This window comes from Eucyclogobius newberryi, unplaced genomic scaffold (genome assembly GCF_026437365.1).
Source record: "Eucyclogobius newberryi isolate DKJ021-1_F unplaced genomic scaffold, fEucNew1.0.hap1 SCAF_1, whole genome shotgun sequence".
In the NCBI taxonomy this organism is placed as follows: domain Eukaryota; kingdom Metazoa; phylum Chordata; class Actinopteri; order Gobiiformes; family Gobiidae; genus Eucyclogobius; species Eucyclogobius newberryi.
In genome coordinates this window covers 25013145-25030308 of record NW_027315723.1, presented here as the reverse complement: position 1 = coordinate 25030308, position 17164 = coordinate 25013145, and the positions used below count along the sequence as shown (strand labels likewise).

Genomic DNA, 17164 nt, shown 5'->3' with positions numbered 1-17164 from the left:
ACATACACATACATACACATACGTACACGCACACACACATACACACACATACACACACACATACACACACATACACACACATACATACACATACATACACACGTCGTTTTTATGACCTAAGTTTTGAAGATTCCTTCATCTTCAAAGAAAAGGAGAATCTGTGCCAACATTAGCCTTAGGGAGGATTGCGCACAGTTATGTGCACAAACAAGTGAGGTAACATTCCTCACTGAACCTACGTGATTTACCTGTAACTGTACCTGTGAACGCCCACCACACGCACTCTTCCGCCCACACCTCCTGCACCTGTCACTGCGCTGCGCATCGCCACAGAGACGCGCACAACACCGCAGCTTTACCACGGACTTTCACACAAAAACATGAGTGCTTCTGACAGACATGGGGACCAGTCTGTTTCTTGTGCTGGTTTCTTGCACAGGTAAGACTGAGTCATGTCTAAATATTTCTAAAGAAGGAAGTTTTTCAGATTTATAGCAAAAAATGCAAATTGAATTTAGCCCACATATTTAAAGATTGTGTCCTCCTTTGGGGGCAATAATTGATTGGAATTACCTTTAGTCATTTAGTCATTTTTAGACTATTTTTACTGTTAAGTCTCATTTTAGACCCATGTTTTGCCCTCATTTTTACTTGATTTAGTTCGAGTTTGGATCTGGTGGTATCTTATTTTGCTTGGTGTGAGAAAACATATTAATGTACGTTCTGGTATGTTTTGCTACACATGTTTAGACAACGTTTCAATTTTCCCGTTTGTTTAGCTAAATTATGAGGTGAAAAACACCCTTATTTGATTAATGCCTTATCAAGTCCCACCAGATTCATTCAACACTGTAAACCGCACAGTAATCATTGTTCAAACAGAAAGGTTTCGAGGCAGCGTCCGTATCGCCATCTGTTATTGATTAACCTTACTTTTTATAGTTAGAGCGAGTGAAACTGGAGAATAAATACTTCAATAGCAGCTGATTCTATTGTTGACCAAAGTAGGTTATTTACAAGGGCAGAATAGAGATAATAGCAGTGATCTTCAACTAACCTAAATTGTATATTCATAGAGTTATATAGTAGAAAAAGCAACAAAGGAGTTGTTTGTTTCAACAGAAACTCCTTCTACTTCAGGAAGGCTCCGCCCAATGGGTGGGTCTTACCACAGAACAGTATTAATATCGGAGTTCTCGATCTAAATTCTTTTATTGACAATGACTCTTGGATGAGAGTCGAAACGTCTATTTTTTCTAACTGAGTCCAGATGACTACAACTGAAGCTTTTTCTAATATGGAACACGCCTGGACGAATGAGGGATTACACCGACTCATAGAGTTATTATTATACTATTTATCATTATCCTTCTCTCCATCCAGTTAACTATGGTGTCACGTTAGGTATGGTATTCTTGTCGTTTGTGAGTAAAAGAAGGCTCACATTTAGTCTGTTTTATACCACTAAGCTAGCCTAAACTTTATATTCATAGAGTGAGCTCATTTAAACACGCTTTAATTTGTTCATTTGTTTTCCAGCCGTCCTCTCCTCGCCCCCAAAACCCGTCAATGTCACCTTCGCTTCTGAAAATCTGAGAAATATCCTGCTGTGGTCTCCAGGTCATGGCGCTCCAGCCGAAACCAAGTACAGCGTACGGTATGCAATGTAAGTACAAAAAGGACCTTGCACTTTCGTCTTGTAACGGGCTTCCTATTAAATGAATAGTATGAAATCATTTTAAGATAAGATAAGATAATCCTGCAATATTTTGTGTGTAAACCTGCAGTAGCTTAAACATTAACTCCCATGTTAGTTGGCAAAGAATGGGAAGAGTTTCAGAGCAATCAGTTGAAAGAAGAGAAACTTAATCTGGCTTTGTGGCTCGAGGCGGAACAAAGGTTTGTATTTAGGTGTGTAACTTCATTTTGTGTTGTTTTCTCTGTTGGGAGCAGTTACGGGGACAGTTTAGGTCTGGAGAAGCGGGTTCACTGGAGGCCTGTGCTGCATTGCACTGACATCTCAAGGTTCTGGTGCGACCTGAGCGTGGAGACCTCTGACCTGGAGCAAGGATACTTTGCTAAAGTCCGCGCGGTGAGCAGAAAAGGCAACTCCAAATGGACGGGGACGCACAGGAGATTCGACCCTATTATTGACAGTAAGTTTTGCAGTTTTTGTAGTATTGCATTCTCAAGCAAATGTGTTACTTTATTTTTTTAAAGTAATGGTTTATTTTGATAATGAAGTGTTTAACGCGGGATTTTGCTTCACACGTTACTACATCATTGCTACGTAGTGTATTATCTTTGCACAATATTTATACATTTTATGTATGTAGTTGACATGTTATTGAATATATTTTGTGTGAGAAGTTGTTTTCATAATGTGTACATCACTGCAAGTGTGGAGTACAATTCTAAGTATAATTTGCTTGTCGTACATTTGTTGTGCAACTGACGCAAATTAATATCTCAGTATGTTTTGGGAGTGTCCCGATAACCATATTGAAACGACAATATCACGTTAATCTGATAGACGTGTGTTAAAACATGTTTTTAAACTTATTCATTGGAGTTGAATTATCAGAGTATTGTGAAATGTGCTTAAAATAAATTATAAAAGTGCCTTATACTCATTAATTTATTTTAATGAAATGTATATTAAAAAGAGCATTCATGATATTATCTAAATTTCGATACATTGCCCCCCTCTAGATGCCATAATTAGAAGAAATTCCCGCAAATGTCTTCTATTTATGAATTGTGGGTCTCTCCCTCTCCTCTAACGCACCAGTTCTCCTCTAGATGTAAAATATGTCGATGTAAAACACTAATTGTCATCGCGTTTCCCACATTGTTCTTTAGCTGATTTTGGCCCGCCACATGTGACTGTGGAAGTTGTGGACAAACATGTTGTCATCAAAATGGAAGGACCAATGAGATTCCTCCCTCGCAACCACACAACACAAGTTTCCATGGCAACGCTGGACGGCCACATGACCTATAACCTCTCAATCAAAAACACTCGCAGTGGGATGATTGTGAGTACAGCACTCACACTGTATTTGTCCTGATTTTGTCGTAACGATAACAAACTAGGGATGTCAGGATTGTTCAATTAATTGATAAAAAGTTATAATTTATGTGTGTGTATGTAAGTATTTATTTATTTATTTAATCAAGTAGGTTTATTATTCAGGTTACATTATAATCGTACCGACTAAAAAGTAATATTTGTGACTGTTTTAGAAAACTGACAAAGTGAGTTTTATTTTCATCTATATATCAACTTACTACAAATTAAACATGTATTATTAACTTGTTAATTTGACATCATCATTCAGAAAGTTTGATTTGATAAAGCCAGTCACAGACAAGTGGAATTGTGCTTTATTAGTATTTTACTATCATTTGCTGCCAATGATCGTGAATAATCGTGAATAATTGTGAACAATCGTGAAAAAACAAATAATCGTGCTGTTTCTCCTCGTGACATCACTAACACATACTCTTTTCATTTGTCCAAACAGCATAGTTTCGCATTGACCAGTGACCAGTTCAAGTATCGCTTCTTGGATCATGGGACCAAATACTGTTTCTCTGCCAACACTAAAACAGAGCACAGGTTCCACGAGTCCTCCAAACATCGTCCTTCTCCCTGGAACTGCATCGCCACGCCTGAAGGTAACAGCTGAAAGGTTTCTCTGTGTGGGAGGTGGACAGGGTTTTATGTTCCGTGCTGAAATTACATGAAAAGGAATGACACCAAACAGGATGCAAAAATTAAAACAAGATTGGATTTCCTTGAATATGAGACAGACATTTGGCATTCGTGTTCACTGTTGTTTTGCAGTAAATATTAATAAATGGCATTAAACGTTGCGATAAATACAACTTTATGATAAATACAAAAATGCTTACTTATAAATACTTTTAAAAGAAGTAAAAGTTATTGCATGAAAATATTACTCTTGCTAAATGAGACAGCGACTAAAACAATTGTCGCTTGGACTACTTTTTCTTTTCTTTCTTTTCTTTTCACGTTTTGGTTGCATGTTTATTTTATGAGTATTGAAGTAAGGCAGTATGATGCTTCAACAGTTCCCCGCTGTCGTAACGTCATGGTAAAATTGTTTTGTTGCAGTTTCACTCATCGACCGACTGGAGAAGATGGTCCTGATCAGTACGACGGTTCCAGTGCTGTTGCTGTGTTTGCTGGGCGCAGGCGGTTACGTTCTGCACAAATATTTGTCGGGAAAAGACCAGAAGAGCCCGTACATCCTGGTGAGAAAAACAACAATGCAGCTTTCCTCACAACGCTGTTTATCTGTTGAAACGTGCACTTTACTGAATCAACAATTAGAAATATATCCAAATTTAGATGATATTGTGAATGCTTTTAGAAGATATGCAACATTTGAACTTTGATTACATTGTTTATAGTGAAAAATGTATAACGTGATATTTCTGAATTTTTGGTATTACTTTGACGGACATTTCACATTTATGTCATAGTTAAACCTTAACTAATAGGTTTTTAAGACACATTTGAACACATTTCTATTGGTATAAGTTGATATTTCTGCATTTTGTGATTACTTTGCCAGACATTTCACATTTAAATGATAATTAAACCTCAACTAATACGTTTTTAAGACAACATTAAACATATATCTGTTGGATTGACATAATATCGTCTGACCATTGTTACCGTGACACTAATTTTTGTCAATATTGCCCATCCCTTTTTTTGGCAGACTCAACCTGCTTTCCTCCCTCCGCCTTTGCAGAAAACACCCGATAGTTTCAACATGATTGTAATCGCGATGACTACAGACGACGTGTCTCTAAACAAGTTGTATCCCAAGTTGCCAAACACACCAATACTCACTCTAGGGGAAGGTTACAAGAAAAAGGAGTGGCAGATTGAAGCCATATCGTCCGGCACATCTTACGCATCGCAGACGTCCTCCCTGCAAACGTCGTCGGCATCAGCAGCGGAGCCCATGTCACTGAATAACTCGGGCAACAATCAGCAGGGTTTGAGAAGAGCGAGTGAGAGTCCAAGTGTGATCAGTTCTGCGGGTTACGCTTCTCAAATCGCCCAACCCGCTGAGCCGACCCACCAAGCAGACGACTTGCCGTCCGACTACGGTTTTGTGACAGCGGCTGTCGAAGAGGAGGCAGCGGATCTGTGTCCTCAAGAGCCGGAGGACGAAGACACAGGTTTTCTTCATCTGAACTGGAGCCCGACGAGTCCGACGCTGCTGATGCCCGGGTTTGATGTGGGGATGGGGCAGAGAGAAGTAGGAGGTCGGCCTAATCTGGAGACCGTGTTCGTGAGGCAGCCGTCAGAAGAGGACGCGCTGTTGGGGGGCGAGAGGAGCCCGAGCGGTCAGTGGGACCCGGAGGAGTTCATGGCAAAGTGGGATCTCATTGTGTCCAACGAGTAGCACTGAGGGGCCGCGTAACCTCTCTGCTTGTGTCGTGAAGGTGTTATTGCTTTGCCTGCTATGTTCCACAGTATAGCGTAAAACTGTATCCAGCATTTACAGTATTGCAGTTTTCTGTTCCTGTCACCCCAAAAATACATGAGTGGACTGGCCTCCACGCACATCTTGGGTCGCATTTATCAAAAAACGAGCGTGCAATTTTTTTACTAAAAGTGTTTGCACGGACATAAAACAAATTTCTTCAAACTTGCTAAGTTCCGTATTTTCTGCACTATAGGGCGCACTGGATTATAAGGTGCACTGTCAATGAATGGTCTATTTTCGATCAGTTTTCATAAATAAGGCGCACCGCTTAATATGGTGCATTAAGCAAAGCAAAACGTGTACCACAGAAAATCGCTTCGAGGTCAGTAAGCACAACCAGAATCAATCCATATATAAGGGGCACTGGATTATGATGCGCACTGTCGTTTTTAGAGAAAATTAAAAATATTTAATTGTGCCTTATAGTGCAGAAAATACGTACTCGTCTCGCTTAGCACAGATCAAATCAGAATTTCTGGCTCATTTCCACGTCAAATTATTCTTTACATGTCACAAACTTGGACGTGCACAGCTTTTTTTGTACGCACACGTTTTATAAATAAATAAGACCCCTGACATGTGACTTGGCCTGTCTCCATGGTGATAGATACATTTTATACAGACAATGTCAAAGACAACTTCAATGTCACCTTTATTTCTATAGCACAGTTACAACAACAACACCAGCTGCCCAAAGCACTTCACAATTCATGGTAAAAGTACAAATATAATTACAAACACAACGGCTCAAAATGCAGTTAACAACAGCAGAAAAAGCAGTAACATCTCCATCGAGACAAGCGGGTTTACATAGTGCACCTTTAAAATGATTGATTACGTTACAGTAAGACATATTGTCTATTTACTTAATTGGAGTTTTGTGAATAATCTCCAGGTATATATATATGATATATATATATATATATATATATATATATATATATATATATATATATATATATATATATATATATATATATATATATACGTTTAATGCCAAAGACCAAGGCCAGTTTTTTCCTCTTGACATGTTTTATCACTGTGTTTACTGTGGGTGCCAGGAAATGTGTCAACATCATCATTATATTCATTATGTTCTGTTATTATTATGTGAGGAAAAGAAGGATAGCAGTGAGGCTTGTTTATACCAACATATTCAAAGTATTTAGGACAGTACAGTTTGTGTCCAAAACTCACAAGCTCGCTCTCCCTCTTTTTAATAATCATGTTATTATGCAGCTCTACTTACCTTCTGCTTTATGCTCCAGGAGTTGCTTTTAGGGATGAATATAGATTATATTTTTATATTTGCTTGAGTAGTTTTTTAAAGTGAAGTTGTTATCAGTGTCAAATCCCAAGTCAATAGCACTTTTTGACAGCAAGTTATTCCGAAATGAAGGAGCTCTTATCTAATTTACTTATCGTTTTGTTTTGTATTGCAAATGACTACCTGTCACGTTACATTTGTTTTAACGGTTTATGTTGTATGTCACATTATTTTACTGAATTCAGATGACCAACATTACTACACTGTGGACTAATCTGTCCACTTTCAGAAGCATGTTACTATAATTCAATCAAATAATCACTGGTTTATTAGCCCTTCATTTTGAATAATATGTAACTATCGATACATGAAACTTCGAATCAACTTTTATTTGTTTGTGTAAACATTTGGTGTTCCGTATGTGGTTGTTTGCCCCGTTACATTCATCTGTTTAAAAGTGAAATACAATAAATTATATATCACAGTATTTGTTGTATTCACCAATTGCTTAAACCAGATTTCATTTATTATATCAATTCAATCAATCAAAATGTATTTGTAGATCACAGTTCACATAAATGTAACTCCAAGTGCTTTAAATTGTAAAAACACATTTAAATCACAATACAGTGTGAATCACAAGCGTATAGTTACATTAAAATTAGTTTAAAAATCAAAAAAATATACAGTATTTTTATACCATATTTATGTGTCTGCCTTTGTGTCTGACATGAACCCTGAAGTTAAATGAAGGGAATGAAAATTACAAAAAGGAAGAATAAAAATTACAACATGAACTGTAATTTGAGAGTAAAACTTCCCATAAACAGGTTTTGGTTAAATCCCTTCACCAGAACAATACTAGTCTGGTAATGTAATATTCAACAATAACCAACAGAGAATAAGAGACCTCTTTACGGTTTGAAGGAAAAGAGGATATACTCAGATAAACTTCATCCCAATTCGTTCATATGAAAGTGTATCTGACCCATAATGCAGTGCAGCAGCAGCAGCAGCAGCGGTGGTGGTGTAATGACATCTGGTGGTTGTTTTGTCCGACAATGGGGACAGGAGAATAAAAAAAAAGAGATGCAATAAAAAATAGAACATGAAGAACTATTAAAAATGACTTGAATGTACAATATTAGAACATATTTGAATAGAGTTGGACACAAAAAGGCAACGATTATAAAGTACAACTGCAAATAGAGCCTAAACTAAGGTATTTCATTAAATGTCAGGCTGTGGCATTAAAATAGTTATTGTTGAGATCCTTTAATTTTGTCACCTTGATAATAAAGGTGAGTAAGAAAAAAACTTAAATTTAGAGATACCAATTTGAAACTTCGGTAGTTTACTAACTAAATTAAAAAAAATACATAAATTTAAGTAAAATTCATATTATAGTTGTTTGTATTGTAATGTTTCTTATAAAATATAAGGCATTTTCTGTGTAAAATGTTCACGTTTCTGACGTTTTGTCGACATATTAGATACAACAAATTAAAAATATAGAGGGACGTTTGGACAATATTTGCGTAAACTAGATCTTACTGAAAATCTGCCTCATTAAAAAATAAAAAAATATTAATAATAAAATAATAATAACAAATCCGGCTTAATTAGAATCTGAATCAGAAAATATTCATTGCTAGTGTCAATGAACAAAATTCACAGACATAGTAAATTCACAGACACAAAACAATGAACAACAAGTTAAAATGAGATATGACTGGATTCAGTTTGATCCGTTAAACGCTGTCAGGGGGTGGCACGTGACCTGCGTGAGTCCATGGAAAGAGAAAGTTAAAACCATTCTCTGAAAATTTAATGCCACATGGTGGAATACTAACGACAAAGGAACAGCATTCAACAACACAGAAAGCAGATCCTAACTGACAAAAGACAACTACAAAAAACTTAGAATTCAGGCAAATTTTCAGTCATATATAGTTTACTCAAAACCTAAATAGGATGTGCAAATTATATAAATATCACAAAAACTATATTATTATTTTTTTTCTTGTATCTAACACGACGAAGATGCAGGAACTTCAAGCCTGGCTCTGTCCTTTTTCTACATTTAAATGTCCTAAATATGTGCAATTCTGTCCCTTCTTACGTCTAAACATCTCTATTGCAAACATAATGAAAAACTGTCCTACATTTAGTCTTACTGGTACATTCGTGAGTAAACTACACCTGCTGCGTCTCGTGTATGATCATAAATACTGTAATATAATATATAATAATAATAATAATATAATACTGTATATAAATCCGCTCGTGCGTTTACCCTGTACCTGCCCCTCACCACCACCAGGCGGCGCTGTGCTCTCCCCTCGCCGCTCCTCTCGCCGCTCCTCTCGCCGCTCCTCTCGCCGCTCCTCGGTCCGTCACCGGGTCCGTCATGGCGGCCTCCTGCGCGGCTTCAGCTCACGGATCTCCGCATCACGGGGCGGGACCTCGGCGGGGCGGTCTGCCAGGCTTTGGGCACTTCCGCCGGGTTTCGGGTTTCCATCGCGTCGGCATTTAAACCGAGCTGCGGCGCATCAGCTGCCGCTACACGCGCTTTAACGCAACAACAAAAACTACACACCGCGGCGCGCACTTGACTCAGAGTTAAGCGGGCATCACCATCACCACCATCATCACCACCATCATCGTCATCATCGTCATCATCGTCATCATCGGCGCAGAAGAAGAGGCCGGTCTGTCCCCCGCCCGGAGCCGCGTTTGTGGACCGCACCGCGCCGCCCCGCACCGCCCCGCACCGCCCCGCGCCGCTCACACTGACAGCCGCCCCGGTGCGCATCTTTGTCGGGATCCCTCCGCGCGCGCGCCTGGAGGATATTGACGCTGGTAACGTGATGCTGGAGGCGCACATTTCAGACACTTGTCATTATTCCCTGTGATTTGCGCTAAAGATCCCGCCGCACTCTGCTCAACCTTGAATGCGTCTGCTCTGCGGGGCCCGGTGGACAATGGAGAGGGCTGCATGTGTTGCATTTGAATGAAGAGTGGCCTACAACGTGCTGTTTCATCATTATTATACATAAAAAAACACAAGATCAAACACTATTGGCCGTTGCTATTACAGTCATTCATTGGGGTGTGATACAGCAGCGTCTACAGTGTGTTATAGCTGTGTTATAGAGCATTTCTCTGCATCTGCCAACACAAGGCAAGCAGATATTCAGAGAGGAAATTAATCAAATTCAACTGCAGAGCCATGTTCAGCTGGCTCGGCACGGACGACCGGAGGAAGAAGGAGCCAGAGGTCTTCCAGACGGTCAGCGACGGGCTCAAGAAGCTCTACAAAACCAAGCTGCTGCCTTTGGAGGAGGGCTACAAGTTCCACGAATTCCACTCGCCGGCGCTGGAGGATGCCGACTTCGACAACAAGCCCATGGTGCTCCTGGTGGGCCAGTACTCCACGGGCAAGACCAGCTTCATCAGGTGAGAGCGAGCCCGCAATTTTGCATTGAACCCAAATGAGATGCCAGAGGCGTGGGAGACAGAAGGAGAGACGGGGCTGGAGGCACACCCAAAGTCTGTTTCAGAGTTGCAGTACTCGGAGCACTTTGCATGACTTCACCGCGTTTGGAACCCCCGAAAAGCTGCAAATAAAAGCAGTATGTGTCAACGAAGTACGCCCCGAGCCACTGCCGTTTCACCAAAGCCGTGAAAAGAGTTTAATAGAAGGAAAAGGTCTGTGTTTTCGTTGTGACTTTGGTGGCACAGATGCTTTTAATTGAATAAATCATCACGTTTGAGGAGTTTAACGGTCTCAAATTGGTCATTTTAGTCCTGAAATGGGCTTTGTTTGGTTCTGTTCCAGCCCTTGTCTGGTCCTGATCTAGTCCAGGTTTAGTTTTTCGGGTTAATCCTGGTTTAGTCCCAATTTTCATGTGTCCCTCATGTTTTTCAGCTTCCTGTTCATAGGCAAAACTTTGAATCTTTAAGACGTTAGTCCCTGGAAAAGATCTGAAACCTGCAGAAACTTAAATATTCCTGTCTTATTTTATTCCTCAGACGAAATACACTTTAACTCATTTAGCCTTTACTTGAGTTTTATGCCGGCGCTGTTACTGTGGTAAAGGTGAGTCAAATGGACAAAGAGAACAGGGTTACCTCTTATTATGGTTCATTAATCATTACAAAACAAGTGCACACATTTAAATCTACAATGTTCCCTCGTCCCAAAGCCTTGGACCAGTTCAGTGCAGGTTTAGTGCATTTTTCCTGTGGTTTGTGCTGCTGCTGCTGCTGAACATCTCGTCTGTTTGGCAGTAAGTCATCAGTGACAGCCACATTAGCGTCTGCGTGCTGGGCCTCCACTCCCACATCTCTGCTGGTAATTACTGGGACAGGCCCATAAAAACCGACCGACTTCCTGCTTATATCAGACAGAGCAAACGCTTGTCATGGCTTTTCCAGCTTCTCAAAAATATCATGTCATTGGAAGAAAAGCCGAAATGGAAGCGACTGGAGGCAAAATTAAGTAAAAAACGAAAGAAAACACATTCTCAAAGATGAAGTGATATGTAAATAAGTAAGATCAACTCTATTGTCCCTGAGAGTGGATCCTCTGTTAGAAAGAACATGCGGTATTGAGCACTGTACTGTTTGTGTTCAATGGCACAGATTGAAAGTGAAATTATTATGAAATAGCAATGTTTACAGTAATTCAAACACATGTGTATCTGCTTCAAAGATAAGCATAGTACAATACACTTAATACGTGAAAGACATGTAGGAACGACAATAGAGATCAATATTCATACTGTTCATGCATTAAATGTCCAATAGTTTAACATAAAACGACACTGGGAAAATTTTAATTTCCAGTGCAGAAATGTCAGTTTGCGTTTGATGGAAGACAAAACAATATTTTTTAGCCTCAAAAAAGTGCATTTGAGCTTCACAAAACTATAGTTTATGGGAAAGTATGTATTGCATCTGTAGATAAAATGAAAAACAATTGTGTGTCACTGTTTGTCCAGTAAAACAGAAAAATCATCAACAAGGCTCATGTCTATTAAGCTTGTTCTCACGTTCAACAAACAAATCATGTAAAATACAACATTAAATGAGTTTATAGCAGGCTCTGATGTCACGCACATGTGACAAAACCAGTTTATTTTTCATATTTCGCCATATTCTGAGGTTAATCTTAGTTTCTCCGCTGAAATCACAGTATGTCCCTTGTCCTTTTCGCCTCCATTCTGACATTTAGACGGTTTTAAATTATCTATTATTATACATATTGCCGTGTGTACGTCTAGCGCACGCCGGTCAGCCGCTCGACCTCTCATTGTGGCAGAAAGGTGCAGAATGTGCTGAGTAACTGTGTGTCGACTTCCCACCGAGCAGCAGAAGATCACTTTCAGGCCAGCGGGGTGATTTGAATCTGCGCCCATCCACAATCAACGGCTTTAGTCTGTGAAATGTAACGGCTCCGTCTGACGCGTTCAGGGCCGGATAATGATGGGAAACTGATTGTGTCTCACTGTATTCTAATTGAATACTGTTTATCGATTCCTCCTGTGAACGGATCGAAGGGAAATTGATAAACTCATCCAGCAAACTATTATATTACAGTGGTTTTAGTCGCTTTGTTGATTAATCAGTCGATAGAATCTTAGTTAACCAATTATTTTATCAACATTTTAGGGATTTGAATGGACTGCGACGGAAATAAGAAGGCGTGGATTGAGTTTGCTGGAGTTTTGGGAGCAGTTTTTCACTTAAAAAGAAGCTGTTTGCTACTACTTCTCCGTATATACCCGTACTGTAGAGTTTTTGTGTGGGATCCTAATCATTTCGAGCGCTCTCTTTGTCAGTGCCACGCTACATAACCTTTTTTATCAATTCATAAATGCACTGACCTCTCTCTTCAGGCGACTACATCCCTAAATAACATGTGACGTTCCAGTAAACAACTGTAAACACCAAAAAGAAGTGTCCAACAGTTTTTAGGTGATTTGAGCTTTAATTTCTGACGTGAATAACCTCCTGTGGTCGTTATTGTCTGTGCAAAGCCGCGGAAAAGCTGTGCGATCGATTTAGTTTGACGCCGACCGGACCGCGTGACGTTAGTTGATCGATTGCTCAATAGAATCTCGAAACTACACAGGATTATCGAGGCTTAGTTTATAAATACAGTATGATATAGTCAGTTCTGTTCAGCTTTACAGAGCAAAAACACAGTCGCTGCTTTAAGTCCGGAACAGTAGATCAATCGGCTAAGTGTTTCCCAACATAATCGCTTTTGTCTTTATTGTGGTCTGTGGTTTTGAAAAGACTTCACCCGAAGAATTATTTATTAGTGACATTTCTTTGCTCATAAAGCGTCTTCCCTTTGGCCGTACTAAACGATCTGCTGCTTAATAAATGTTGTTTAATCGGGTTATGTCATGTCTTTAGTTGTTTGGGCGCGTAATCAGTTGATGGTGATTTAGTCGAACAAAACCTTTATCAGTCGACTCATTATTTGATTTAGATTAGATACGTGGAGAAAGGAGAAGACGTGTATTGAGTTAGCTGTTTTGTAGTGAGTTGTGAGTCTAATCTGCCCAATAAAAGCAGTTTTTAGTTGTTTTTGCATGTACTTCTGTGCAGTGTGGGTCAGATCTTGTTATAATCATAAATGACCTTCTCAGTGTCACATGTTTCATGGTACGTTTAGTGTTCTGTAACTTCTGTCCATTGGTTATTTACTCATTGTGGTTGTCTTAAAAAAAATTCTGTCCACATTGAGACTTTCCAATGTGTTTTTTTTTTTTTTTTTTTTACTGCAAATGGCAAATAAACTAAACTAAAAACTAATAATAATACATTAAACTCACATAGCGCTAAGACGATAAGGTAGGTATGTCACGATATTAAATTAGTGACACGATTATTGTGAGAAAAATCACGATTGAACGATTATCTGAGATTGATTGAGACTGTGACCAAATGACAGAGGATTTTTTTATTGTCTATCATTCCTGTGGTCTAAATGTGACTGTTCCTCAAGTTTGTGACCGGCTTTACGAAATTCAAGGCAAAATACAGTTAAATGTGACAAAAACAGCCAGTTTTAACAAAGTTCTTTATATTTAGGTCTATTTTTTGGACTATAGATTGAACAAAAAGGACTTAATTTAGCTTCTAACATTCGCACGATCATTATTTTTTGGTTCTTACGATTATATTGTGACCTGAACAATCACGATTATTGATTCACAGAACAATCTTGCCATCGCTGCTGAGAGGTTTCGATAGCTTCAGGCCACTGTCCCCTTGTGGTTGACCGATCGACCCGCAGGTCTTTAGTCGACTCCATCCACGTTGTATCTTCTGCATACACAGCTCTTGCTGGACCAGTTTCTCCCGGGACCTCGTGATGCAACGAGGGTTTGAGCCGAGCGTATAGGATTTGCCCTATAGGAGCCGTCATGTCTCGATGATATAAAACATGTACTTGGGGTTTGCTTACATCGGCTGGTGGGCCGACGCCCTCCCAGCCTGCGTGTGTTTGTGTGTAACGTGTTTAAGTGCGCGCGTAGTGACCGCTCTACCAGGCACTGGAGACGTTTCAGACTCGTCCTTACATCTGTTTGCCGTTAGAATGTATACACGCGCTCCTCCCCAACACAAGGAGATTTACACTCCTCCAGTCGCTGCCTAAAGCCTTCTTTACGGCGCGTGTGTCACAACGTTAGAGGGGGAACGTGCACGCAAACACACCAATGTTCATTCGCCGCTGGTAAAACGCCGGTGAGTTACGGCTGTGGGCTCAACCTCTCACGCCCAACATGAGGTCAGAGTCAGCTGTGGTGCCGACGACTCGCAGATACGGGGTCAAAGGTTTCACTCCAAACGGGGGGGGGGGGGTTTAGCTTTCCTCTCTTTTGTTGTTTTAACCGAAGTTACTGGACTTGTGTAATTCCTCCTGGTCGTCGGTGAAGGATAGTCCTCGATCAAGTCAATGCAGGCGGTCGCTCTTATGTTATGATCGTTGTGAAACGCTTACCAAAGCAGCAGATGGTTTGTCTATGTGGTGATTGGTTGATAACTCATACCATCTGATGTTTTGGCTGCCGAAGACGTGGAAAATGGTGTGTTGTCGGAGCAAGTCTTTGGCAAAACATTCAGTAATTTGATTCTTCATTTTCAGGTCGCACAGATTAAATCAAATGGGTATATGCCAATTAATACAAAATACGGTACATGCAAACTACAGTATTTGTGCATACTGTGGTGTGTTTGGTCAAACTAATCTAGGGCTGTAGTCGACTGAAGACATTCTTGGTTTAACTGAAGCGTGCTCTGTGCAACATTTAGTCGACTAAAAGGGGGCGTGGTGCTGGCAAAAGCTCTCAAAACTGTTAAGTATCTCAACAATCAAGAACAAGAACACAATCTCACAGGAATTCACAGAAATCTTCTTGTAAACAGTGTATTCATCTGTAAAACTGCAGATTAAGCTCACAGTTTGCTCTCAAATCTCAAATTAACTCACTCCATGCCTTGTCCTTTCTGCTGTGTTCCATATTAATCTGTATGAACCCAATAAAATAATTGGACGACCTAAAAAGCTGGTCAACTAAGCCTCCATTGACCGATTAATCGACTAAACAACTAAAGGCCGACAGCCCTAAAATCCTTGTCACTCCAGATGTGAATGCAATTTTTCGAGATTCAAACCACGGCCATTCAAAGTCACACATGTCTTAGAAATCCTGTTCAAAATCAGACTAGGACAGAGATGAGGTTTTCCTGCCGTGTAAACGCTAACTTATATAACATACACAGAACATAAAACACGACACAACGAGTGAACAAACAAGTTGTAAACATATTCCGGCAAATGCCTGTCAAATTAGTCCTTTTTTAAAATCAGTTTTTCCATATTTCAAATGTGTTTTCTATTACTTTCAATTGTCTGTTTTTGCCTATTGTTATAACTGTCCGGTGGTCGAGTGGTTAAGGCGCGTGAGTTCGAATCCCGACTCCGACAATTGACTGCATGTCCTCCCTTCTCTCTCATCTCCCATTTCACGCTGTCTTTCCTGTCTAATAAAGCCTATGGGCCACAAAAGAGAAAGAAATGCCTACAAAAAGCTGTATGAACTTGAAGTAGACGTAGGTGATCCAAGTTGCACAAACATCCCGCATCAAACCTGAAAGTCATTAATGCATGTCCTGTTTACCGGCTAATCTGTTGTTTTGCTTCATGCTACGTGTCGTCATCGCCCCTGCAGATACCTGTTGGAGCAGGATTTTCCCGGAATGCGGATCGGCCCCGAGCCCACCACAGACTCCTTCATCGCGGTGATGCACGGCGACACGGAGGGCGTCATCCCCGGAAACGCTCTGGTGGTCGACCCCAAGAAGCCCTTCAGGAAACTCAACGCATTCGGAAACGCCTTCCTCAACAGGTGCGTTTCATACTCACGATCCACGCCAAGTGTCTAACTGGGATGTGTCTGACAAAGATTGGGATCAGATTTGCAATTTATCTTTTAATCGTTGGATTCTGTTTAAAGTTCACATTTTAAACACGTCCAGGAGCAATAATGTTTGAGAGAAGACAGATCTGAAGAGCTAAAGTAATCCAAGAACACATTTCAGAATGTGTTTGTAAAAGTCTAAACTATAGTGAAGGTATCTTTTACACACAATGAGGTTATTTTGTTGTTTGACTTTAATAGTTGCTGTCTTTGATTTGCTAGTTGTGACCATTAAAATCTTACAGCTCTAATTCACACCATGGTAAATTATTTCGACCTTCTTTTGAGATGATTTGGTCAATATTCTGCTTTGTTATGTAAGCCTGGTTTGCTGAATCCATTCCCTTAAGTAAAGCAAAGTGTTGTTGTCAACTAATATTGAATCCGACAACTCAGCACAACTGAGACAGAACGATTGAACAACTTTATACTACATATTTTATAGTTGTTTGATTGCCAGAGCCTTGGATCGATGAAAAGTCATATTTCAGGTGAGGCACAGACTCTAAAACAAGACACTTGCTGAGAGAAGAGGTTTTATGAGTGGAGGATATTGACAAAAATGAGTAACTCAATCAATGTTCCCTTTAATTCATGTGTCTGAGCGAACACAAGGACCACTGTGAGTATCACATCCGTCCAAGTTACATGCTTTGTTAAAGGTTAGATTACTTTTAATTAAGTGCTCTAATCCACTCGGATGAGTGTCAAAACGTAGTCCAGATGATACAACTGACTCTTTTTCTACAATGGAACACTCCTGGACGAATGAGGGATTACACCGACATGTTTAATCCATTTATAACTTACAACTTACAAAAAGACAAAAATCTTGTTCATAACCTGTGTAGCAGGGGCGG

General features: G+C 39.9%; 2 protein-coding genes across 2 annotated transcripts in view; both read left to right on the top strand.

Annotated features, from left to right (window-relative positions):
• The first annotated feature begins 312 nt into the window (after positions 1-312).
• Positions 313-6424, top strand: il20ra (interleukin 20 receptor, alpha). Its single transcript, XM_072451376.1, has 7 exons — positions 313-439; positions 1540-1666; positions 1954-2156; positions 2863-3038; positions 3528-3681; positions 4142-4281; positions 4755-6424. The coding sequence occupies exons 1-7, from the start codon at positions 400-402 to the stop codon at positions 5448-5450; spliced, it is 1536 nt and encodes a 511-aa protein (XP_072307477.1). The 5' UTR covers positions 313-399; the 3' UTR covers positions 5451-6424.
• Positions 6425-9931: 3507 nt separating this feature from the next.
• The window catches only part of ehd3 (EH-domain containing 3), a 21328-nt gene continuing 14095 nt past the window's right edge, over positions 9932-17164 (top strand). Inside the window, exons 1-2 of the mRNA XM_072441177.1 lie at positions 9932-10260; positions 16056-16232. Coding sequence (XP_072297278.1) covers positions 10034-10260; positions 16056-16232 — 404 coding nt within the window. The 5' untranslated portion in view covers positions 9932-10033. The remainder of the gene's footprint in view (positions 10261-16055; positions 16233-17164) is intronic.

What these genes read in the sequence shown, in the direction of transcription:
- il20ra (XM_072451376.1), top strand. Translation starts at nt 400, where the DNA reads ATGGGGACCAGTCTGTTTCTTGTGCTGGTTTCTTGCACAG. An exon ending in CTGCATCGCCACGCCTGAAG is followed by an intron (nt 3,682 to 4,141) that starts GTAACAGCTGAA and finishes GTTTTGTTGCAG; the next exon opens with TTTCACTCATCGACCGACTG. An exon ending in AGAAGAGCCCGTACATCCTG is followed by an intron (nt 4,282 to 4,754) that starts GTGAGAAAAACA and finishes TTTTTTTGGCAG; the next exon opens with ACTCAACCTGCTTTCCTCCC.